This window comes from Rhinoderma darwinii, chromosome 12 (genome assembly GCF_050947455.1).
Source record: "Rhinoderma darwinii isolate aRhiDar2 chromosome 12, aRhiDar2.hap1, whole genome shotgun sequence".
In the NCBI taxonomy this organism is placed as follows: Eukaryota; Metazoa; Chordata; class Amphibia; order Anura; family Rhinodermatidae; genus Rhinoderma; species Rhinoderma darwinii.
The window spans coordinates 60,141,357-60,167,870 of NC_134698.1; the positions used below are offsets into that span (position 1 = coordinate 60,141,357).

The following is a 26,514-nucleotide window of genomic DNA, read 5'->3' on the forward strand; positions in this document are numbered from 1 at the left end:
GTCAAAATTGTCTTTGTATGCTGTAACATTAACATTACCCTTCACCTGAAATAAGGGTAACTCTGAAAACCAGACCCAGATCTCCTCCACCAAATTTTACAGTAGGCACTATGCATTCCGGTAGGTAACGTTCTGCTGGCATTCACCAAACCCAGATTCCTCCGTTAGACTGCCAAAAAGGTAACTTATCATTTCAGAGAACACGTTTCTACTTCTCCAGGGTACAGTGGCAGTGTGCTTTACATCTCTTCAACCAATGCTTCTTATTGTACATAGTGATCTTAGGCTTGTGTGCAGCTGCTCAACCATGAAAACCCATATCATAAAACTCCCGATCCACAGTTCTTGTGCTGATGTCACTTCCAGAGGCAGTTTGGAGCTCTATAGGAGAGATGATATTTGTGCATCATGTGTTTCAGCACCTATTGACTCGACTCTGTGAGTTTGTATGTTCTACCACTTCGTGGCTGAGCTGTTGCTGCTTCTACTTCATAAGTCGGCAGGGGTTGTTTCACAAACTCACTTGTGGCCCGTTTAAAATCATTGAGCTCCAGACACAAGTGCAAACCAGCTTTTCCATTAATGGCCTTCACTCACCCACCCCATACATCTAGAGATGGGGGCCAGGCAGGCTGCACCCTAATCCCTCTCCTTTTCAACCTTACTCTAGATCCACTGCTACGACACCTGCATAATTGGGGGGGGGGGGGGGGGTGCTTCCGGGGCATTGTGATAGTCGCAGAAGAATTTAGACTCTCCACATCTGCAGATGACTTGCTTCTGCTTGTCTCCCGCCCTCAGGAGGTCCTGGGCCTACTTTTACAGGAAATATAATCTAATGGAGCTATTATGGGCTTTGCCATCAATGTTAATAAATCAGAGGCCCTGCTTTTCACCAGCCCCACTCAGCCCACCTGGTCACGCGCTTTCCCCCCAAAATGGCAAACCCAGTCATTAACATCTAGGTGTTCAAATCACCAAAACCCCTTCCAAATTTTACTTAATTAATCTACACCATCTTTATGCCCAGTTACAAACTGACATAACGACTTGGGTGTAATTTCACCCTTTCATTTCTAGGTAGGGCAAACCTCCTTAAAATTATCTTTCCCAAGATTCCTTTACTTGTTCCAAATGCTACCTTTACACCTGCGTCCCAAAGATGAACGCACAATAAATAGTCTTTTCCGAAAATTAATTAGGCAAAACAAGAAGCCACGAATTGGGCTAGACCTCCTTCAACTACACAAATTAAATGGGGGAATCAACTTCCCGAACATTAGGCTTTACAATCTTGCCGCCAATACCCATATCCTGCAGGGCTGGTTAAACGACTCCTCTACCCATGCTCCTACAGCAGTTAAAAAAGCCCTCGCGTTCCCCAAAGCCCTACCTGGTCTTCATTTCCCCTACTCCTCACTCCCCATAACGGTTAGGGACAACTCGTTGCTTTTCTCTGTCTGGAAAACTTGGATAATCAGGCACCACCTTAATCTTTCAGCCCAAACCTCCCTTTATCTCCCGTTTTGTCATAATCCCAATTTCCAAGGGGGCAGGGCACACCCGATTTTCCGTTGGTGGATGTTGCTGGGCATTTTGAGGGTGGGGGATTAGGTGGACACTTGCACGCGTAAAGCTCTCTCGTTCTCGCAAGCTTGCGCCAAACATGAATTCATACGCCGACATTTATTTCATTTCTTGCAGGCACAAAGCTATATCATTAGTGTGTTGTGCTCCATGAGGGGGGAGGACTGGGATAATTAGTTTTGTCGTCGGCTTGTCACCTTGCTGGAACCCCAGAAACAAATCTCCGCTTACTACTCGCTACTCTGGAAACAAGATGATTATCAGACACTCCGCTCTGGATTAAAGCGGTGGACTTCTCATGACTTGGAGCTCACACCTGATTTAATCCTTCTCTTCAATTGGCAAGGCTCTGAAATACATACCGGCTATTTCCTACTGGGAAATGTTCTTGAAAATCACACACAGAGGCTATATCTCTCTCCTATGAAACTTCCATATGGAAAATGTCCCAACCACCGCTTGCTCCAGGTGCGGGGCAAATGTGGCTGACATGTACCACTGCTTATGGACTTGCCCCAGTCGCTCAAGACTAGGATAATAACATACACACCCACACCCAGTTGGGCTCTTTTTTGTCATCTGCCTGACATCGCTCCTCCTGTCCCCCGGCTCATTTTCCGCTGGTGCCTGAAAAACTCCTGCAGACCTGGCTGGGCCCAGACATCCCGTCCCTCCGTTTATTTTTACAAAAGTTGGTCTTTCTATTACGCATGGATTGGGTGAACGCATCCCTGCAAAAATAATCAAGCGTACGTGGTTTCTTTGAGACCTAGCAACCCATAATCCACATCCCCCCCCCCCCCCACACACACAAGACCAGAATACGAGATTGTATTGGGACACGCAATAGAAGCGGCTTTGAACTGTAATGGCAGAAAGGTGTGCTGTGACTAATGCAACCAATTCTACATCCTTATCAAAGCTAGAATCAGGGGCTGGTAAGGCAAGGGAGACAAACAACCTGCAGCAATATTTTCTGATCCGGGATTGTACTTAATATCATAAGTAAATGACTAACAGACGCTTTGCAGACCACCTGGCTGTGCGGATTCCAGCTCGAGTATTTTTGTGGTAAGCAACGTCATCTATGATCTTTGCACAAAATGAAGCCCTGCCTATAACAATCTGCACTCAGCTACACATGTATGGGCAGGGGAAAGGGTCTCTAAGTGCTTCATTGTCCATTGGACTTCCTTTCAGTGTCTGTCAATGTTGCATTTACTTTAAGAATAAGATCGCCAATATTGTCTGTGTGTCACTTAGTAGGTACAGCACCAAGGTCATACTGACGTATCGGTATTTCAAGTGGTGGGTCAAGCATTGCTGTGCTGGTCGCAATAAAAGGTTTTATTAGTGTCAAAACGACATTGTGCTGGAGGTGACCAGGACAGACTTGTGGTACTTATCAGAGCACTACTTTGAGGTACCACAACAGATCTATCATTTATAATAAACTTTGCATACCAAGAGTTCAGTCCCAAGAAAAAGCGTAGTTCTGCAGGTCAGTTGGGGTAGTTGCTTGTGTGATTGTGGCAACATGCTCTGGATCAGCCCCTCTTGTGAAATAACATGTCCCAAAAATGACAGCTCAGTTTGTCTGCATTTAGTTCAAATCAGTTTTCGCCCTGCATTGTCAATCCCTTTATAGTACTGGCTGATTTTTTTTATTTTTTAAATAAAAGACGTCGTGTATATAGGAAACTGCTGGGGCTCGTTTGGAAAGAGTTCCTGCTCTTCAAGTAAGGCTTCATTCACACGGCAGTATTTTGGTCAGTATTGGTAAGCCAAAATCAGGAACAGGTCCAAAATACAGAAGATGTGTAGATTTTTCCATTATATTTATTCTCTGTGTAGGTTTTACTCCTGGTTTTGAATTGCAAAGGAAAAAACCTGCGAAAAAATCAGTGACGTGTGAACTAATTACAAATACTGATGCAAAATGCTGCTGTGTGAATGAGATTGAATATTACTTGGTATATGAACCAGTTGAAGAAGAGCCATCCTTGTCGCCAATTATGTAGTAGCTTGTTGTAACTAGCACTCTCTGCGGGGGATGGGGAAAAATATGTAACGAAGTAGCTTCTAACTTTTATTCTGATCTTTACACCGTTTTCTTTCCGCTAACTGAAAGAGAATGGATGGTAGTTTATATAAGAATCATAAGATCACTTCTCAAGTTATTGAAATGTCCAAATAGTACGTCGCAGAATATCACTCTGTGTCCTGGTCTTCCAAATATTTTCCCTTTTTTTTTTTTTGTTGCCATTCTATTTGTACTGTTCAGGGTAGTACTATTCCATGAACAAAAAGGGACCAGGCGAGCACAAAATTTCTCCGTCCTAAATGTTTTTTTTCATGTGGCAACTAAAGTGGCCTCATAACAATGTAAGATCATACAGCGTCATAGTAGTAATACACAATTAAAACACTTTATACAATTTCTGCATTTCTGAGGAGAGACCAGCACTGTCTGGCTGAGAGTTAATTAAGTCATTTTTGTTCCACGCATAATTTTTGATCTATCTGTAATCTAAATGTAATTTTTTTACCCCCTTTATTAGACTAAAGTCGTCTGTTTTAACAAACATCTGGGATTTGTCTTGTTGGAGAAGCCTTCCTGTATGACCAAATAATTTGGACACAGGCCAAAAAGCAACGTTTCTGAACCTGGCAGGCCTGTAATACTGGGTCTTTGCTCAAAGCTTGGCATGAGACGGCCTGCCATTCTGCATGTTGGCGCATTCACAGAGCCAAAGGCAAACGTTTGGGAAGAACAGGTAAGTCGCTTGTACATACGTGTTAGATGTTTTTTCTCTCTGATGACAATAACACTGAAATACATTCATTAATTACCTTACGGAGTTGTCTGAGCCTTTCTTTATAACTACTGTCAATTCACCACTGAGATACAGAGGATGTGTCTGGGAAAAACACTACATCTGCTGAGAACTCGCATCGCTGTCAGTCTCTGGCTTTTGTTTTGTATGCAGTTATAAATTCTTATAGGAGTTATCTATTTTTTTTTTATATGCAACAATCCTGCCAGAATACTATCGTTTTTTTGGAATCCATGGTATTTTACAGTGCTTTCAAATTTGATCCCTGTAAACAGTAAGGCCTGGGCTACACGACTCCTGCCACGCATTTGTGATCAGCAGAAGCCATCATTCTATTATTTTGGCCCATTTGCTGAACTGCACAATATGTGTGGCTTAAAGGGGGGTTGTACAGGCTTACATTGTGTCTTTCCTCCAAAAACTGCCACAGCTGTCCACAAGTTGTGTATGGCATTGCAGCTCAGCCGCATTCATTTAAAGGGAATGCGTCATTAAAATAATTTGTGATGTTTTTTGTCTGTGTGTGTATGTATATATATATATATATATATAGAAAAATAATCCTAAAATCTTGCAGTTTTTACTCTGGCCACTGAGCCTCACCTCTATACAGATAACACAGGATCCACCATTAACAATGGTGATGGTCACAGTTTGCCTCCTTTCCCTTCTTTGCACAATTACCTCTCCCCAGGTCACAGAGCATACCTAGAACACTCTCCAATAGAGGTCGATGAGTCCTCTCCTGTTCACAGGATCCTGTTGCCGATGTGGCTGCTGTAAAGCAAATCTTTAAACGTTGTTAACAGCAGTTCAGGCAAGATGGCTGCCCCCATAATTATGTACAGAAAATAGAATGAAAAAAATTCTACAATTAAAAGCAGATTCGTTAAAAAAAAGATTGAGTTTCACTATCTGGTTTTAATTCGTAAAAAAAAAATATAGGTGATGCATTCCATTTTAACAGAGCTGAGCTGGATTACTAGAAACAACCCATGTACAGGTGAGTGGCGCTGTTACTGGAAGAGAGCAGCCATGTTTTTCTAATCCTGTACAAACTCTTTAATGCGGCTATGATGTAGCGTCCAGGGTGAATTTTTAGTTGACTGAACAATCTGAATTAATTAGGAGCTTGTCCCACAATGGAGCAACCCTAACATTGGAGTAGTGTCCGGATTGGAATAGTGATGCTGCCTCCATACCATGCTGCTTCATAGGAAAAATTCCAGTTTAAAGAGGCTCTGTCACCATATTTTGCAACCCCTATCTGCTATTGCAGCAGATAGGCGCTGCAATGTAGATAACAGTAACGTTTTTATTTTTAAAAAACGAGCATTTTTGGCCAAGTTATGACCATTTTCGTATTTATGCAAATGAGGCTTGCAAAAGTACAACTGGGCGTGTTGAAAAGTAAAAGTACATCAGGGCGTGTATTATGTGCGTACATCGGGGCGTGTTTACTACTTTTACTAGCTGGGCTTTCTGATGAGAAGTATCATCCACTTCTCTTCAGAACGCCCAGCTTCTGGCAGTGCAGATCTGTGACGTCACTCACAGGTCCTGCATCGTGTCGGCACCAGAGGCTACAGTTGATTCTGCAGCAGCATCAGCATTTGCAGGTAAGTAGCTACATCGACTTACCTGCAAACGCCGATGCTGCTGCAGAATCATCTGTAGCCTCTGGTGCCGATGTGTCCTCGCTCGTCTGATACGATGCAGGACCTGTGAGTGACGACACAGCGTGATCTCTGGAGAACACGCTGTGTGTCTGCACTGCCAGAAGCTGGGCGTTCTGAAGAGAAGTGGATGATACTTCTATACACAACGCCCAGCTAGTAAAAGTAGTAAACACGCCCCGATGTACGCACATAATACACGCCCAGTTGTACTTTTACTTTTCAACACGCCCAGTTGTACTTTTGCAAGCCTCATTTGCATAAATACGAAAATGGTCATAACTTGTCCAAAAATGCTCGTTTAAAAAAAATAAAAACGTTACTGTAATCTACATTGCAGCGCCTATCTGCTGCAATAGCAGATAGGGGTTGCAAAATCTGGTGACAGAGCCTCTTTAACTACTTCCTGACCAGCAGCTTTACCGTGTTGGGCCACAGTCCCCCACTCCCACCCTAAGGGTGGAGTCTTACGTGGCATATTTGCCTTGGTATTTCCGCTACGGAAAACCTTACAATATAATTTAATGGGAAAAATAATCCTCAAAACAATTTGAGACATCTGTTTGAGTTGCAGAATATTTTTCCTATTGGATTACATTGTAAAGTTCTCCGCAGCATATTTTTACGTCAAATAAGTGACGTGTGACTTCACCCTAAATCTCACTGACAGGGCTCCAGGAAACCAAGGTCTGGTGTGCTCTACAGTCCGATCGACACTCTGGAGAGCTGCTTTAGCTGTTGTGGTGCCTGCAGAACTGACATGGAGGAAACAAACTGGTCACCAGTTAAAAACATTCCCAAATCGGGACTACAGGGTTAGGGTATCCAAACCATTTTTTTGCCCTAGAATACCAAGACCTGAGGAAGATTTTTTTCAGCCCTCCACTCTGTGGTATGAGTACAAGCATTTCAACTATGCATTCAGTATAATTAGTTTTGTGTTTTTTGGGACTATTTTTAAATCAATATGTAGTCTATTGCTCCTCTTGGTCCACTAGAAGACAATCCCTCTAGAACAGGGGTCGGCAACCTTTTTTGCGTGGCATGCCGAATTAAAAGAATAAATTAAATCAAAGATAAAGTACTCAGTGTGCCATGCAACCTGAAAGTCATATATCACAAACGGTTACTATGTATGTGATATTAACGAATGAATTCGTTAATTAAACTTACATTTCAGTGTGACCCTTGTCCCTGACTTTCTTTGCATAGATGATTTATCTGTAGTGCCTTCAAGGTGACTGAGCTGAACACTGGCCTCAGAGTGGTCTGCAGTAAGGACCTTTTACACTAGCCTCACAGTGGTCTGCAGTAAGGACCTTTTACACTGGCCAATTATCGAGCAAACGAGCGTTTACAGAACGTACCTGTAAAAGTACCTTAAAGAAAATCTGTCACCCAGTTTATCAATTCCCTATCTCCTAACTAATAGGTGGTTTGCTGTTTATTATTAATGTTTATTATTTGCAAAGTTATGAGCATTTTTCTAAATATGCTAATGTGGCTCTTGTAAAGGATCTGCCAGGCACAGCTTCGGGGTTAACTCCCAGAACTAATCAGTCAGCACCTGAGAATACATCCCTGAGACTGACTCCTGCTTCCACCATTCAGGCTGGCAGGCTTAGGAGTGGGAGAGCCTATCGTAACCTGGCCAGACTCAGCTAGCTCCCGCCCTCGGTCTATTTAGGTCTGCACTTCCTGTCCCTCGGTGCTTGTTATTGCTTGTGTTTCTTTCCTTGTGGTTTCCTGGCCCAGCTACAGCTCCTGCTATTTTTGATCCTGCTCCATACAGACCCTGGCTTACCGACTACTCTTCTGCTTTTCGTTTTGTACCTCGCACACTCCTGGCTTGACTCGGCTCGTTCACCACTCTGGTTGCTCACGGTGTTGCCGTGGGCAACGGCCCCTTTTCCTTGCTTGTGTTCCTTGTATGTTTGTCGTGTTTGTCGTGCACTTACTGAGCGCAGGGACCGCCGCCCAGTTGTACCCCGTCGCCTAGGGCGGGTCGTTGCAAGTAGGCAGGGACAGAGTGGCGGGTAGATTAGGGCTCACTTGTCCGTCTCCCTACCCCCTGCCATTACATAATAACAAGCCCATACCTAGTCTACCCCTGGTCCCTGACACCACTATGGATCCCCGTGAGACCCTGGCTCAGCAAATGCAGGGTCTCTCCCTACAGGTCCAGGCCCTGGCTCAGAGGGTCAACCAGCCTGATGCTACCCTGGTAGTTCCCCTCACCGCACCTCTTGAACCCCACCTCAAGTTGCCCGACCGGTTCTCAGGGGACCGGAGGGCTTTTCTCTCCTTTCGGGAGAGTTGTAGGCTTTACTTTCGTTTAAAGCCTCATTCCTCAGGTTCTGAGAGCCAGCGGGTGGGTATAATTATGTCCCGGCTCCAGGAAGGGCCCCAAGAGTGGGCCTTCTCCTTGGCTCCTGACGCCCCTGAACTTTCCTCCGTTGATTGTTTCTTTTCTGCTCTCGGACTTATTTATGACGAGACTGACAGGACTGCCTTTGCCGAGAGTCAGCTGGTGACCTTAAGTCAGGGTAAGAGACCTGTTGAGGAGTATTGCTCTGACTTTCGGAAGTGGTGCGTAGCTTCTCGGTGGAATGACCCTGCCTTAAGGTGCCAGTTTAGGTTGGGTCTGTCGAATGCCCTGAAAGACCTGCTAGTTAGCTATCCCTCTTCTGACTCCCTAGACCAGGTTATGGCTTTAGCGATACGACTTGATCGACGTCTCAGGGAACGACAACGTGAACGTTTATGTGTTTTCTCCTCCGACTCCCCCATGATGCCTCCCGAAGCTCCGTTGCTTCGTTCCTCCCCGAAAGATTCAGAGATACCTATGCAACTCGGGGCCTCCGTGTCCCCCCAACAACGTAGAGAATTCCGCAGGAAGAATGGTCTCTGCTTCTACTGTGGGGACGACAAGCATCAAGTGAACAACTGTCCTAAGCGTAAGATTGCAGCCAGAGAACTTCCGCGTCTAAGTGATCATCGGGGAGGTCACTTGGGCGCACAGGTATTTCCCGTAAATATGAAACGTACTAAGATCTTGCTTCCCTTTCAGGTCTCTTTTGGTGGTAGGTCTGCTACCGGCAGTGCCTTCGTGGATTCAGGGTCCTCTACTAATATCATGTCTGTGGAATTTGCTATGTCCCTTGCTATGCCTCTTATTGATTTGCCTAAACCTGTCCCGGTAGTGGGTATCGACTCCACTCCTCTTGCTAATGGTTATTTTACACAGCATACCCCTGTTTTTGAACTCCTTGTTGGCTCCATGCATTTGGAGCAATGCTCTGTACCGTTGATGCAGGGATTATCGTACGATTTGGTTCTAGGTCTTCCCTGGTTGCAGTTGCATAATCCTACGTTTGACTGGAATACTGGGGAGCTAACCAAATGGGGTAATGAATGTTGTACGTCATGTTTTTCTGTTAATTCTATTTCTTCCCCTAAGGAGGCGAATACGCTACCCGAGTTTGTTCAGGACTTCGCTGATGTTTTCTCTAGGGAGGCCTCCGAAGTGTTACCTCCTCATAGAGAATACGATTGCGCTATCGAATTGGTACCAGGAGCTAAGCTTCCTAAGGGTAGGATATTTAATCTTTCTTGTCCCGAACGTGAAGCTATGAGAGTGTATATCCAGGAATCCCTGGCCAAGGGTTACATTCGTCCCTCTTCTTCTCCGGTAGGTGCTGGCTTCTTCTTCGTGGGGAAGAAGGATGGTGGTCTTAGGCCATGCATTGACTACCGTAGCCTGAATAAGGTCACGGTAAGGAACCAGTATCCCCTTCCTTTGATTCCTGATCTCTTTAATCAGGTTCAGGGGGCCCAATGGTTTTCTAAATTGGATCTACGGGGGGCGTATAACCTTATTCGCATCAAAGAGGGGGATGAGTGGAAGACTGCGTTTAACACACCCGAAGGCCATTTCGAATACCTCGTCATGCCCTTTGGGTTGTGTAATGCCCCTGCGGTCTTCCAGAATTTCATAAATGAGATTTTGAGAAATTACCTGGGGATTTTTCTGGTAGTGTACCTTGATGACATACTGGTGTTTTCCAAGGACTGGTCCTCCCACATTGAGCATGTCAGGAAGGTGCTCCAGGTCCTTCGGGAAAATAAACTGTTTGCCAAAACCGAAAAATGTGTGTTTGGGGTACAGGAGATTCCATTTTTGGGTCAAATCCTCACTCCTCATGAATTCCGCATGGACCCCGCCAAGGTTCAGGCTGTGGCGGAATGGGTCCAACCTGCCTCCCTGAAGGCGTTACAGTGTTTTTTGGGGTTCGCTAATTATTACAGGAGATTTATTGCTAACTTCTCGGTCATCGCTAAGCCCCTTACGGACCTCACTCGCAAAGGTGCTGATCTCCTCCACTGGCCTCCTGAGGCTGTCCAGGCTTTTGAGGTCCTTAAGAAGTGCTTTGTCTCGGCCCCGGTGCTGGTTCAGCCCAACCAAATGGAGCCATTTATCGTGGAAGTTGACGCATCTGAGGTGGGAGTGGGGGCTGTCTTGTCCCAGGGTACCAGGTCCCTCACCCATCTCCGCCTCTGTGCCTACTTCTCCAGGAAGTTTTCGCCAACTGAAAGTAACTATGATATTGGCAACCGCAAACTCTTAGCCATTAAATGGGCATTTGAAGAGTGGCGCCACTTCCTGGAGGGGGCTAGGCACCAGGTAACGGTCCTTACTGACCACAAGAATCTGGTTTTCCTAGAATCTGCCCGGAGGCTAAACCCGAGACAAGCTCGATGGGCGTTATTTTTTACCAGATTCAATTTTTTGGTTACCTATAGGGCTGGGTCTAAAAATATTAAGGCTGATGCACTGTCGCGTAGCTTCATGGCCAGCCCTCCTTCGGAGGAAGATCCTGCTTGTATTTTGCCTCCAGGTATAATCATTTCCTCGATCGATTCTGATTTAGTCTCTGATATTGCTGCTGATCAAGGTGCAGCTCCCGGGAACCTTCCTGAGAACAAGCTGTTTGTTCCCCTGCAATTCCGGCTAAGGGTACTTAGGGAAAATCATGACTCCGCACTATCTGGCCATCCAGGCATCCTGGGTACCAAACACCTCATTACCAGAAATTATTGGTGGCCTGGGTTGCCTAAAGACGTTAAGGCCTACGTCGCCGCTTGTGAGGTTTGTGCTAGGTCCAAGACTCCCAGGTCCCGACCAGCGGGCTTACTGCGTTCGTTGCCCATTCCCCAGAGACCTTGGACACATATCTCCATGGATTTTATCACCGATTTGCCTCCATCCCAAGGCAAGTCAGTGGTGTGGGTGGTGGTGGACCGCTTCAGTAAGATGTGCCACTTTGTGCCCCTCAAGAAACTACCCAACGCCAAAACGTTGGCTACCTTGTTTGTCAAACACATCCTGCGTCTCCATGGGGTCCCTGTCAATATTGTTTCGGACAGAGGGGTACAATTTGTTTCATTGTTTTGGAGAGCCTTCTGTATGAAGTTGGGGATTGATCTGTCCTTCTCCTCTGCCTTCCATCTTGAAACCAATGGCCAAACGGAGAGTACTAATCAATCTCTAGAACAATACTTAAGGTGTTTTGTCTCGGACTGTCAATTTGATTGGGTCTCTTTCATTCCCCTCGCCGAATTTTCCCTTAATAACCGGGTCAGTAACTCGTCAGGGGTCTCTCCTTTTTTTTGTAATTTTGGGTTTAATCCACGGTTCTCCTCTGTTTCACCTGGTAGTTCCAACAATCCCGAGGTAGAGGTCGTTCATCGGGAACTGTGCACAGTCTGGGCCCAGGTTCAGAAAAACCTAGAGGTGTCCCAGGGCGTACAAAAAACTCAGGCTGATAAAAAACGTTCTGCTAACCCCCTGTTTATGGTCGGGGATCTGGTGTGGTTGTCGTCTAGGAACTTGCGTCTCAAGGTTCCGTCCAAGAAGTTTGCTCCCCGGTTTATTGGGCCGTATAAGGTCATTGAGGTCCTCAATCCTGTCTCCTTCCGGCTGGAGTTACCCCCGTCTTTTCGGATACACGACGTGTTTCATGCCTCCCTCCTCAAACGCTGCTCCCTGTCCTTGGCTCCCTCGAGGAGACCTCCTGTTCCCATCCTCACCCCGGAGGGGGTGGAATTCGAGGTGGCCAGGATTGTGGACAGCAAGATGGTCCAAGGCTCCCTCCAGTACCTGGTCCATTGGAGAGGATACGGGCCCGAGGAGAGGACTTGGGTACCCGCCCGGGATGTTCACGCTGGGGTATTGGTCAGGAGGTTCCACCTGCGTTTCCCCAGTAAGCCAGGTCCACTTAGAAAGGGTCCGGGGGCCCCTCATAAAAGGGGGGGTACTGTAAAGGATCTGCCAGGCACAGCTTCGGGGTTAACTCCCAGAACTAATCAGTCAGCACCTGAGAATACATCCCTGAGACTGACTCCTGCTTCCACCATTCAGGCTGGCAGGCTTAGGAGTGGGAGAGCCTATCGTAACCTGGCCAGACTCCGCTAGCTCCCGCCCTCGGTCTATTTAGGCCTGCACTTCCTGTCCCTCGGTGCTTGTTATTGCTTGTGTTTCTTTCCTTGTGGTTTCCTGGCCCAGCTACAGCTCCTGCTATTTTTGATCCTGCTCCATACAGACCCTGGCTTACCGACTACTCTTCTGCTTTTCGTTTTGTACCTCGCACACTCCTGGCTTGACTCGGCTCGTTCACCACTCTGGTTGCTCACGGTGTTGCCGTGGGCAACGGCCCCTTTTCCTTGCTTGTGTTCCTTGTATGTTTGTCGTGTTTGTCGTGCACTTACTGAGCGCAGGGACCGCCGCCCAGTTGTACCCCGTCGCCTAGGGCGGGTCGTTGCAAGTAGGCAGGGACAGAGTGGCGGGTAGATTAGGGCTCACTTGTCCGTCTCCCTACCCCCTGCCATTACAGCTCTAATATCAAAATAGGAGGTGACTCTCTTTTTACTCTGGGCGGTGTAATATTTTCTGTATGACGCTGTCCAATCAGCATACAGCTTCTCCCCCTTCCCTGCCCAGCACCACAGTGTGATCATATAGTATACAGCTTCCATTCCCTACTGTATTTTCAACTTGCGATATCTCCGGTTGTTTCACAGCTAGAACTGCGATCCAGGTGTCGTATGAAAGATAAGAATCTCCTCTTTCATATGCCACCACTGTTTTAGCTAGTCCACAGCCGGAGATATGGCAGTTTGAACTGATCCCCCTTCCCTCCTTCCTCAGTCTCTCACACTGTGTGAATCAGCTTCATGCTGATTGAACTGCGTCAGAGGCTGTGAGGTAGCTCCGCCTCAGGAGAATCTCTGCTGTTACCTCCCAGTTGTCTAATAAAGGCTCATTTGCATATTTAGTAAAATGCTCATAACTTTGCAAATAACAAACTTTTTTTTATTTTTTTAAAACCAATCACACTGCAGTTATCAGCAGCAAAGCGCCTATTAGATTAGTTAGGAGATAGGGAATTGATAAACTGGTGACAGAGTCCCTTTAACCTTGCTACATGTGGGGCTGAGGATAGAATTCATTTGTGAGAAGAACTGCTCACACAGATATGTAAAAAAAAAGCAGTTACAACCGCTCACAGACCACCTCACTTATTGTTCCTTGCAAGGCTTATGTGGCTTATAAAGGCGGAGGGAACATGTCGTATTAGGGGCGAGAGCCGCCATTTATAGAATTGCGTACATGAAACTGGCATTTAAATCCCGGCCAAACGCCGTTCCCTTGGCTTGGTTGACAGCTGTAGCATGCACTGACGTTACTGGTTTCTCAATTGAAATCTCGCGCAAGCGCTGTGTGTTCCCTAGCCATGTAGAAGCAGTGACGTTGGCGCATTCTAGAGTCCTCAATCAAGCCAAGCGGGTGCTGTTGGGCTAGGCTTAGGCTGGAGAGCACTTGCATGGATTACAACTCCGCATGCTCCGTGTGCCAGCTGTGGCACACCATGTGCCATAGGTTGCTAACACCTACTCTATAATAGTATTATTCACTGCAATTTTGGGTGATTGTGTCACTGTGTATAGTTAGATATGTGTATTTTCAGCACAGCTGTCCTATAATCCTGTGTAAATTATTAATTTTAGACCTACATCTTGTTTATTTAACAGGTAAAATGAAGACTCCATTACTTCTTCTTACTTTTACTTTGGTACTGGATTGTGCTTACTCCGTAAGTTTGATTTATTCATTTGTAATTATTACAAGAGTATGTGTAATTCCACCCAAAAACTGAAATTTCAATAACCCGGATCTCCCAAAAAGTTTTATTTTTACGCCTCACTGTAAGTAAATCTTGCAAGAGTGAGAGATCATGGGCTCTACAAAATATGACTTTATGCACTTAGTAGTTCACTATAGTTATCTCACTATTTTGAGTTGAGCCAGTTTAGTTCCTTAATAGGCAACCCCAATCAGGTCATCATTGCTGAAGGTCCCACATTTTTGAAAAGCAAGTAACCGCTTTAAACAGTAGGACTGCCTAAATTGGGTGTCAAAATAAAGACCATAAAGTACTCTCAAAAATAGGTGAATGACCCAGGTATGATTATAGTATCACCTTTGGAACTGCTCTTGAGATCAGTGAGGTTCACTATATTTGGCCCCGACCGATCAGACTCTTGTGTGGATAAATGTCTGTCATGGGAATAGTTAGCAGAGTGGGCAGACAGGTGTGGCAATTGTGGATCCTGACTCCGTGCAAGCCGGTTGCTCAGTTGCTAATACAGAACATGTCTGTTGATAGAAGCATCTTGGGAAATCCTTGCTTCAAGGCGGAGCTGCTCGTAATAACTTTAGATATTAGATGCCTTGTTTTCAATGTGGTAAAATTGCCAACTTTTTGCCAACGCTTACAGTTTTGTTTTTTTCTTTTTACCCTCTTTAAAGCCTACTGCTTTCACATCCCGCAGTGCAATCTAATTTTATTTCAATAGTTTAATAGTAACTACTTTGCTGTTTCATGTTATGCCAAACATTAGATCATTTAGCCTGTAGACAGTATGTATACAATCCCACAGGTGTTTCAATTGTAAATACTAATCTGTGGGTGCGCGTCGAGCAGTTGCTCATTTATAATTGTCTGGGCTTGGCAAGCACGAAGACTTCTAGCTAATTTGTTTCTTTTCTTAATGTATATCTGTCTCTAATTACAAATATAATAGTGGGAAGTATTTTCGAAGCTAGTTTGGGCAACGCAGGCGTCTTTGGTTCAGTCAATTTGACTGAGGTGAGCACAGATGAACTGGGAAATGAAGGAACTCAATAGCGTAAGTTAGAGTGCATTATCGTAATGTGGGTTCAAGCCAACACTTCAAAATAACATTACAGAAGAGCTTGGAATTTGTGTTTTCAGGGCCCCAAAAGAGCTTTATGCAGCCGTTGAGGCCTACCTAAAGATCATGGAGGTGGGGAGCACCAGGATCCTCAGCAGGGGTAGTAGGAGAGAAGTTGCAGAACGGATCCATCAGCCAGGGGTGTGGGTAACACCGCAGCTGTCAACGACCATTGGGGAGAAGGATAACTATTTCCAGCACATACATGTTCTAAAGGCATGGTGGGCTTTGAAGCCTCCTGTCTAGCTTTTTGACTGCTCCTTCCACATTGTATTATGTTATGGCGGTCGGGCACTTAGGTGATAGTGGGCAGGTATGGTGGGTTGATTGAACTGGAACTCATTTCATTAATGTGAAAGTGCTTTCCCCATGTTAAGAAGTGGCCACATTGTGGAGCCCAGTTATTTTAAGTAAATAAAAGTTGCACGTACCTCGGCGAATGAGTTAAGAAGCTGAAGCAGTCCGTGTAGATGAAAAAGGTTTGCCTGACCCCCAGGCCAGCTTTTATGATGCTTTTGGAGGGAGAGCAATTTGTAGGTTTACGTTGAGTATTTGGGAAGAGGATGAAGCCAACATAGGGTTGGTACCAGGCCGGTAAGCCATTGGCCCAGTCAGTTATATCAATGGGAGGCCAGAAAGATTTTATTTCTTTTTTTACCGGCACTTGCTGCATTATGCAAGTGGCAGTAATTTTGCATAATAAGACAGTTCATGTGCTCTTAGGTTACTTCCTATTTGGATTAGATACTCCTCTTTTGCCAGGCCATCCAGCCCTAGGAATGTCCGCAGCATCAGGACTAGGTGAAGTATAGGATTGGTTCTAGTGACTGCATCAGGCAAGGCATCAAGGAGCCGGAGACACATACATTCACCTGCCGGGCACGCACACTCTACCTGCTTGTGCAGCCCTGAGAGTCCATAGCAGATGTTGGAGGATACTGACTGGGTTACACGCATTGTTCGTCTAAAACCCCCAGACATAAGTGGCAAAACACACTATTATTATGAGCCCAGGCCCCAAAACCACACTCACTTTTTACCCATGTTTGGGTGTATTTACGTAGGCTGATTTTGTGATGTTTTCTGGTGAAATTTGTGAAAACGCTTAAAAAAAAATGGCCACAAAACCTGCAGGTGTAAATACACCCAGAATTTGGCCAGTATTTTTGGGTGGAAAGGTGGCAACACCCAGGTGAATATATTGTAAAGCAATAAGATATTTTATTCAAACTCTGTGTATTATAACGCACACCAAAATGAAATATTTTACAGGCAAGTAAGCGTAAAAGGCAGAGTGATTTTTGGGACAACTGGAGTGACTGGGGAGAATGTAGTCGTTCCTGTGGTGGGGGAGTAAGTTCTAGAGAGCGCCAGTGCTACTCTGGCAGGTAAGTTACCATTTGAAACTGTTTTACTCTTATTTAATTAAACCTTATTACACATGGGTTCTAAGCGTATTATATAGGGTATAATGTTAGTATTGAAAAGACACATGTCCATCAAGTTCAACCAGGGGATCGGTGAAGGTAAAGGGTAATTCAAATTTTACAACTTTGTCTCATGCCTTACGGGTTTATTTTTTCCTTCCTCTGGATTCTCTGAACAATCTGCCCTAAAAGGGAAACATTTCCTTCCTGATCCCAAGTGGTGATTAGACTGGAACAACATTCCAACCATTTTATACATTTACCTAAGCGTTAATATTACTTTGCTCTTAGAAAACATCTAATCCTTTCTTGAAGCCATTACTATTACTGCTGACCAGCTCCTGCGGTCGGCTATTCCACAGATTTACAGTTATCATAGTAAAGAAGACTTGTCGCCTCTGGAGATTAAACTTTTTTTTTTCTCCAGGCGAAGGGGGTGCCCCCTTGTCTATTGAGGGGACTTTTCATTGAACAGCTTTTTACCATGTTTTTCTTATGGGCCATTAATATGCCTACATCTATTTATCATGTCCCCCCTTAGACATCTCTTGCCAAGACTAAATAAAAAATGTACTCGTTCCTCATAACTAATATTCTCCATGCCCTTTATCAGTTTTATGGCTCTTCTTTGTACCTTTTCCAACTCAAGTAGTGGAGTAGTGGTACTTTGTCTCCAAACACATAAAAACTATGCATCACATATTGAGGGAGGGTTCTGAAACTGGTTGCTTCCAAAACTCCTCCACATATCTTATTTCCACTAATTATCTGACATGGGCCGACTGTACTAGAAAGACCGGTCGTGTAATCTTTTGGCAATACTCTGGACATAACAATAGGTATAAAATACTACCTCATAGATTTTGTTGGCACTTGTTCACATGTAGCATTTTACAGGACTGTTTTCTCTTGCATCTTGCATTTTTAATAAAAAGTGGAAACAGGTCCTAGAGAGTGAAGAAAGATAGAGCTTTTGTATTTGGGCAACTGTAAAGCTGGCCATACACTTTAGATAGCTGTTGGCCCAAAAGTCCTTTGGCTGACAGCTATTGCTCCTGACTAGAGATGAGCGAACTTATGATAAGTTCGGTTCGGCTGGTTCGCCGAATTTCATGAAAAAGTTCGATTCGGACCGAACTAGTTCTGACCGAACCTGTAATTGGAGCTCCCGTAATGACGGATGGCTACATGTGTGCACCCGGCATTACGGCAGCGTTGCTAGGCGACGTCAGTAAATAGTCACTGTCCAGGGTGCTGAAAGAGTTAACTGATCGGCTCAGGGAATGCTGACTACGCAGGCGCCAAAATGTAGCCGGGTTCGGTCAAAACGTGTTCGGCCGAACCCGGTGAAGTTCGGATTCGCTGCGAACCCGGTGAAGTTCGGTTGTCCCGGTTCGCTCATCTCTACTCCTGACAATCCCCTCCACCAGTATAATCTATGTGCTGTCTGTTTCTTTCATGCACCCATAGACTTCATTGTGCTAGTCTGGTATGCAAAAATGGATCAGAACAGGAGATTCTCGCAATAGACACATGCTCCATTTAAAGAAAACAGATGTGTAAATAGCCCAATTGACTTGTACAGGTCAGTGTGCGGTCCATTATTAAAATTGACAGCACATGAACATAAAATAAGTTTGTGTGAATAAGGCCTTTAGATGAGAAGATCCTAGTGACATTGAGGCTTGTAGGACATCTTCATGGTGCAGAAAATTTAGGGTGGACAAACATGGGCAGACGTCTAAATAAGAAAGACCGGCAATAAAACATCTGTCCATTGATTAACCGACCAAAACCTGCAGCAATCCTGAGCTGACATTTTGAGCAGTACACAGTCCTTGTCTTCCTTTCCATTAATAGGTTGTGCAGTTATTCTAAAATTCTAAAGTGTTTGTTACCTCCTGCAAGGGAAGCCATACATAAACTTATCCTGAGTCGATCATCCTTTTGGGGCTGTAAATTAGGGAAGGATTGGACATGCATTGCAAGCAAAATCATATTGAAAAACTCTGTTACCCAAAAGCACACAGTGGGGCCTCCTAATGCAACATGGCAATGGAGGTGGAATCTTGTAGCACGGAGAATCTGTTATTCGATTGAGTCGTGTTAGACATTCCTTCACCAGGGGCAAGGATTCAGTTTGCTCTGTACTCAGATAAACTCATCTATTGGTTGTATGGTTGAGTCGTCGGAGGGACGTCCAAGATGAATTGCGGGTAGGGTGTCCAGGCAGAGCAGGATATTGTTGTTCAAGAGGCTTGTGGATGGGCTGAACCCAGAGTAAGTTGATGATATTGTCCATAGTGTCCTCCTTTTAGGACTTTACATTGGTAGAATTGACAGTCCCATGTCGTTAAAAATTCAGGTAGGAAGGGGAAGAGCAATAATATAAAGGAGGGAAAGAAATTGGAGGGAGACGGAGTAAGTACAGACCCAGAACACCCTTGCTGTGAAAAAGATCTCCCACCTACGGAGAGAGGTAGAAAGAGTTAATCCGGGGTAAGTGGTGGATGATCCCCAATAGATTGTTCTAAAGACCATGTTGTATTTTGAGGTACAGTAAGTATTAATACTTAATGTCTGGGCAGCATGTGTATAATAGGCTTCCAAGTCAGAAATACTTTTTTTGATTTTCTTTTTGCATGCTGGCTTTGACCCAGTCTATATGTAGAAGAAAAGGGTTTTTCTAGAAAAAAAGCTCCGGGACGGATGGGTGGGGTCAAACTATGTTTGGAGAATAGTTTTACGGGCAGCTGCTGAGATGCAGAACAATAGGCGTTTGTGGTGTGGAGGGATATTGTCATCTGTGTATAGCAGGCAGCCGAACTGTGCCCAGCTTGCGTTAGTGGTAGGCTGTATCCAATATGAGAAGTGAGGAAGCAATGTATTCACTGCCTAAAAGAGAGAGACTGTGGGGCAAGGCTAAAAGCAGTGAAAAAAGGTTGGCTTCTTGTCCTCCACATCAGGAGCAGGTTGCTCAGATATCTTCTCCGATAAGATAATTGTGTTTTGGGGAAATATAGCCTCTGTGGCCGAAACTGGAGATTTGACCCTTTGAAGCAGGCAATAGTGTAAATCTAGCTCCAAAGATGTCTTCCTAGTCAGTGTTTGAAGGTTTTGGTAACTTGTATCACATAGCTTTGAACTTGAAAACAAAGCGGTGTGGACGAAGGAAGTCAAATTTTGAGCACGCTTGATTAAAGGAAAGCACTGACTTTGTTGGTGGGTCAAGGAGATCCTTCACAAGGGAAAGCCCTGTGAGTACAAAGCGCAGAAGATCGGGTGGCCTCTTACCATTTTGGAATTGAGAGTTGTGGACATAGGTGTTAGAACATTTGGGAGATAGTATACGCTATTGTTCCATGCAGAGTGATGTCATTCACCTAATACTCAAGCAGCACTCCAACGTTTACCTGTACACCTCAGAGGATTTTCTTAATTGGAAGCCTAGATGCCTCTAAATACAGCAATTTAATATTTTCCGTATACCACAAAAAATGTGTTCTTCGTTCCCCTGAGGCTGCATTCCAAATGTAGGATTGTCCAGGAATGCCAGCTGTCTTCTAAACTGTAAGCCTTGTGAAGCCATCTTTTGTATGGCTGCCTGTGGCTTGGAGGAATGAGCTTTTATTTCTGGGTACAATCCTTGTATAGGCAGTGGCTGTACTTGACAAAACAACCGCTTATTTGTGCGCAATAGCACAGAATTAGTTATAATTCTCAAATTCCTTTTAATGTTGCATGGTGACCAATGTCCTGAATGGTGCCAAAAACAACCATAAGCTGCATGCATTCATTTTTTTTGTTTGAAATCGCGGATGCCCATAAGAATTTCTGGACCCCTGGCACCGGAGTGTGGCTTAAAGATTAACATTAAATGCTGGTGGTCTGAGGTGGCTGAGGTTTGTCATATCACTGGCAGCTTACGGTAGTAAAGGGGTTAATGGTAATATATCCTTAGTGGTCTAGAGTGCAGGCTAGCGAAAGTGTTGACGGGGTTTTCCCACAATCATAAATTATCACCTATCCATAGGTGGGGGTCCTAGCGGTGGGGCCCCCAGCGATCAGAAAGGGTTGATTCACACGCAGCAGGTTTGACATTTCTGCGACTGAAAATCTGGCCTGTACATCTGACTGGGGTTGTTCCTGCAGCATGTGCATGAATTTCTGCAATTCCTATCCTGGTAAATGGGACTGTCGCAGAAATGTTCTGCAACAAATTTGCTACATGTGACTATACCCTGATAGGAAGCTGAACTCAATGGGCTGTATAGTCTGATCTGCAGTCATATTTCCATCCATCTGTGCCCTACTTCTTGTTAACCTAACTAATGTAGGTAGGAAAAGAATGCAGGGTCAGACTACACAGTGAGTTTGTAGTCAGTTACCATGGAGGTACATAGGTCTTCATAGGAGCTGTAGACACAAAATAGATTTTTAATTAAGACTAACTGGAATCCACTTTTTTCTTATTGTCCCAATGCATCTAAAATGAAGCAATTTTGTAAAGGTGCACAGATCCTCAAACTTACTATATCTATCTATCTAGTTAATATATATATATAGGACTTCCGGTTCCGGCGCTGGGATGTGAGGACGGAGCTGCATGAGCTCCTGAAGCCCTGATCCCCTAACCCATCTACGCCACACACCCGCAGGATATAAACACCCAGGCATTAGGAGGAGAGGTGGGGGACAAGAACCGGGAGGTTTATGGAGAGATATCTCCTCCGGAGCGGCAGCAGAGAGATCTCCTGTCCGGCCGAGCACAGCACACGAGGTGAGGGGCCATCCAAGATGGCGGCGCCGCTGCAGCCACCACTTTCACAGAGCCGGTCTCAGAGCCCAGAAATTCAGAGGGAAATGCTATCGCCGTCGGTAATGACTGACTCACAGATTGATTATCGGAAGCTGGCAATTGAGGTAGCTACCCAACTGGCCCCCGACATCAGAGAATCCTTAATAGCCACAGTCACAACAACGCTCCAAAAACTCCAAAATGAGGTGACATCTCATGGCAATCGACTAGATGAATTGGAGCAGCGGGTTGGCCTCATGGAGGATGAATCAGCAGGGGCACATACCTGCATTAGAGACCTAATGCGAGATAACACAAAACTCAGAGACCGCTTAGAAGATCTTGAGAATCGGTCCAGAAGAAACAATTTAAGGATAGTGGGACTGCCTGAGCATATTAGACCGCAGCTCCTCCAGGGCATCTGCGAGACGGAGTTACCAGAAGCGCTAGGTCTGACCAGATCTTGCAGAGTGGAAAGGGCACACAGAGTGGGCCCCCCTGGTCCGAGCGCCAACGCCAAAGGAGAGCCGCAAAGCAGACCGCGCCAGGTGATCATGCGGTACTTGGATTACAATGACAAAGAGGAACTTTTGCGCACTTTCAGGAACCGCAATACCCCTTTGCATATAAGGGGGGCAAAAGTCATCCTGTTTGCAGATTATTCGGCAGAAGTCACAAGGCGGCGGAGAGCATTTGGAGGGGTTTGCACCTCCCTCTACAAACGCAAAATTAAATTTCAGCTACAGTATCCGGCCACTTTGAGGATCATGCAGACGGATGGCGCCACCAAGGTATTCCACAATCCTGAGGAGGCGGCATTATATGTAGACAAGATCCCTGGACTTCGGGGCCCTAGACAATCGGGAGAGGAGACGGCGAGTCAAGATACAGGAGGTGAAGGTCCCCGTACACCAGTTTCTTCATCGAGGGACTGTACATGGTCAGATATCGCCCGCAATTCCACTTCCTCACCCAAGCAACAACGGGCAGAATCGTCGAAGATGCCACATCGACAACGCTCAGAAAACCGGCTTGCAACCATCCCGGACTGATAAGTATCGCATAGAGGCTCCATGAGCGCATTTGATTGTGCCTTATATATTAATGTGGCAATTGGTTCTGGTGGGATATTATGCCGACAAAATTCCTGCTATAATAGGCATAAGCACTTGTACCCGTGTTGTATGGGAAGCACAACTTATTTTTTGATACTTTAAAAATTAAAATGTTAAGTTCCAATATATCACGAAAAGATGGCGGGAAGGGGAGGGGGGGAGGGGTCACAGACCAGAAAAAAGTGAAGTTATGTATGCCAATTTAAAGTTTGTCTCACAGGAAATGCTGGTGACATTCCTGGATGGGCATTTTGTTGTTAAAGGTTGTGCCAATTTTCTGGCACCGAATGTAAATGTTGTTATTGTAATGTTGGGAGCAATCTGGAGCAGACGCCGCCGGGCGGCTACCAAGGCAGTAAAGCACGCTTGCCTAGAATTAGATATTTATGACCAGTCAATTGTGAACCTTTTCGGAACGCCCACTTTATGCAGCTGACCTCGTGGAATGTAAAGGGGCTTAGGTCCCCTAACAAGAGAATGATGGTACTCCGTCACTTAAAAAAACTCCATACGGACATCGCTCTTCTTCAGGAGACACATTTGGAGGAGAGCGACTTCCACCGCATGAAAAAGTTGTGGGTGGGCCAAGTATACGGCTCTTCAGCTTGTGGCCGTAAAGCGGGGGTACTTATTTTAATAAATAGAAACCTGGTACACGAGGTAATTCATACTGATGCAGATAAGGAAGGGCGACTGCTCCATATTACTCTAAGCACACCATGTGGGGTATTAAGCATTTATAATGTGTATGGACCTAATAGTGATAATATTGAGTTTTTCAATGGTTTGGAAAGGGCCCTTATGTCAGATAATGTCCAGCACAAAATAGTGGGAGGTGACTTTAATTCAGTTTCTGATCACAAGGAGGATAGACGCACACACAGTTCACAAAGCACGGGATCCATTCCAACAGGGGCTCCCAGAAAACAGGACCGAGTGTTGGGACCTCTGATGGAAAGAATACACTTAATAGATCCCTGGAGAAGGGGTAACCCGGATGCCCGGGAATTTACACATTACTCCCACGCTCAACAGTCCTGGTCCAGGATTGACTACCTCTTAATATCCCCAACACTACAACCGAGGCTGAGAGCCGCTGAGATAGGGGACCTAGTGATCTCAGATCACGCCCCGGTACGAGTAGATTTTCAGGAAATATATCCCAGAGGATCAGACTTCATATGGAGATTCCCGGCTCATTTAGCAACTGATGACACCTTTGTGAGACAGCTAAGAGGGTGGTGGTTAGAATACACGTCGACGAATTCAGAACACAGAGATGACCCCTCACTGTACTGGGATACGGCCAAGGCAGTGCTGAGGGGAAGGATAATGGCGTATACTGCCAGCAAAAAACGGGAAATAACACAAAAATTTAATGCTTCTAGTGCTGCACTGAGGGCAACCTATACAGCATATTTGGCACACCCTACATTAGATGCCAGACAGGCCTGGATTCAGGCAAAACACTCTTTTGACGAGTGGGCAGCTCAGAAAGAAACAATATATACTCGAGACTTTGAAGCTACTTTACATAAGTTCGGAAGTAAGGCGGGTAAACTTTTGGCCAATATGGCTCGAGGAAAGCGCTCAGTGCAGCACATAGCGAAATTGAGGGATCATAATGGGCGAGAAACATGCGATCCAATTAGTATTAATTCCATCTTGGCTAAATTTTATGAGGAGCTGTACTCTGATACATCTTCCCTTCCGCTGACAGACACACTGTTAGACAAGGTCACTTTACCGGTCATCTCCGCGGAACAGTTGCAACTTCTAAATGCCAGGGTCACAAGGGGGGAGGTGGATGAGGCAATAAGAAACCTTAAAAATAGTAAGGCGCCTGGTCCAGATGGACTGACCGGCGAATTTTTTAAAGTAATGCGGGAACAGATTACGGAGACTTTGGTCTCCTTGTTTAACAATGCTCTGGGAGAGGAGGGGTTACCACCATCAGCAGACACATCTTATGTGAAATTATTGCTTAAACCTGGAAAGGACCCCCTACTACCAGGATCATACAGACCCATATCGCTCATAAACGTGGACGCTAAACTCCTTTCCAAAATCATAGCTGATAGGTTAGCGAATATAATGCCGTTCCTCATAGCCCCAGAACAAGTAGGTTTTATTAAAGGTAGGTCGGCGGTCACCAACATCAGGACGGTTCTGGCAGTGCTAGATAGAGTACAGCATAACCCATTTCCGGGGGAACATTCGGCTTTACTTTTACTTGACGCGGAGAAAGCTTTTGACAATGTCCGTTGGAATTGGTTGGATGCTGTCCTGGATAAGATGGAAATAACGGGGGCATTCAGGATATTATTACACCACATATACAAAGACCCTAAGGCTAGAATCTCCACACCAGGCTTTCTGTCTAAACCATTCCGTCTATGTAAAGGTACAAGACAGGGGTGCCCGCTATCGCCACTGCTGTTCAATCTGGCTTTGGAGCCGCTGGCACGTTATCTGGCGTCATCCAATTTATATACGGGCATAAGGGTGGGGGAGATGGAGGTCAAGGAAACGTTGTTTGCAGATGACATCTTGTTATTTCTCGCAGACCCCCTTAAAGATGTTCCGCGTATCTTCCAGGCATTGAACGACTTTGGGAGCTACTCAGGGTACAAAGTTAACACGTTAAAATGCCAGTTACTAGATTTGGGAACGCAGGACCCAACATATAGGCGGTCCCTAGCCTCCCTGGATGTTGAGATGGCTAAGTCAAACATTACTTATCTGGGTATTAAAGTGGGTCGGGCACCCAACTCGCTGTATGATCTAAATTATCCCCCCCTTATACAAGATATCCAAGCAGATCTTCTGAGATGGCACAGTCTACCTCTATCACTGATGGGAAGGAGCTGTTTGGTCAAAATGTCAGGATTTGCGAAATTACTCTACCCGCTCCAGACTATCCCACTTCTGGTCAAGCACTCAGATATCAATACACTCAACTCATCATTTACCAAATTCATATGGGGGGGGAAGAAACCAAGAATAGCGCTCACGAAACTCATGATGAGGAAGGCGGAAGGAGGGGTCAATTTCCCTAACATTCGGGGTTATAACCTGGCCTGCTTGAGTAGACATCTGCTAGATTGGAAACACAACACAGAGTTCCACTCCAATACTAGACTGGAGAGACAGCTAGCAAAACCTTGGGATCTCATGGCTCTGGTACACACAACGTTCACTTGTCTCCCAAAGATCGTCAAGAAATCATCTCTGTTACGAGATACCATCATTGCCTGGAAGGTATTGCGCAAACACTATAACCTCTCTTATCGCATTTCAAAACATATGCCCTTATGGCAGCACCCAGAGTTTGCAGCAGGAAGATCTAACAAACTAATGTCAGAATGGAGGGAGAAAGGGGTAGCGACTCTGGGGGATATGTTCCACGCGCAGGATAAGAGGTGGTTAACCTTGCAGGAGCTCCAGAATAAATATGTTTTTGTTCGGCATCAGCACTTACAGTACTTACAAATAGTTAATCACTGTAAAACTAAACTAGCGGATGTAGCGGATGAGGTCCCCCCCAACCTGTTTGATTCATGGTTCACGGACAATCACAGACACTCCATTTCCCAATTATATAGTACACTCAGACCAACACTAGTGAAGATGTCCCCGGGGCAGGCCTTTGGGAGATGGGAAAAACTGTTTAATTTACCAGGCATTGAAAAGCATATTGAAAAAGGGCTGGTGGATTTCAGGGCACACGTGCACAACGAAAACTGGAGGGAAACTCAT

The 26,514-nt window shown here is 45.3% G+C and overlaps 1 protein-coding gene across 2 annotated transcripts in view; it reads left to right on the plus strand.

Annotated features, from left to right (window-relative positions):
• Window positions 1-26,514, plus strand: part of PAPLN (papilin, proteoglycan like sulfated glycoprotein) — a 93,572-nt gene that overhangs the window by 17,764 nt on the left and 49,294 nt on the right. For both annotated transcript variants that reach the window (XM_075843355.1, XM_075843356.1), the window contains exons 2-4: window positions 4,149-4,364; window positions 14,192-14,253; window positions 16,688-16,803. In XM_075843355.1, coding sequence (XP_075699470.1) covers window positions 14,197-14,253; window positions 16,688-16,803 — 173 coding nt within the window. In that variant the 5' untranslated portion in view covers window positions 4,149-4,364; window positions 14,192-14,196. The remainder of the gene's footprint in view (window positions 1-4,148; window positions 4,365-14,191; window positions 14,254-16,687; window positions 16,804-26,514) is intronic.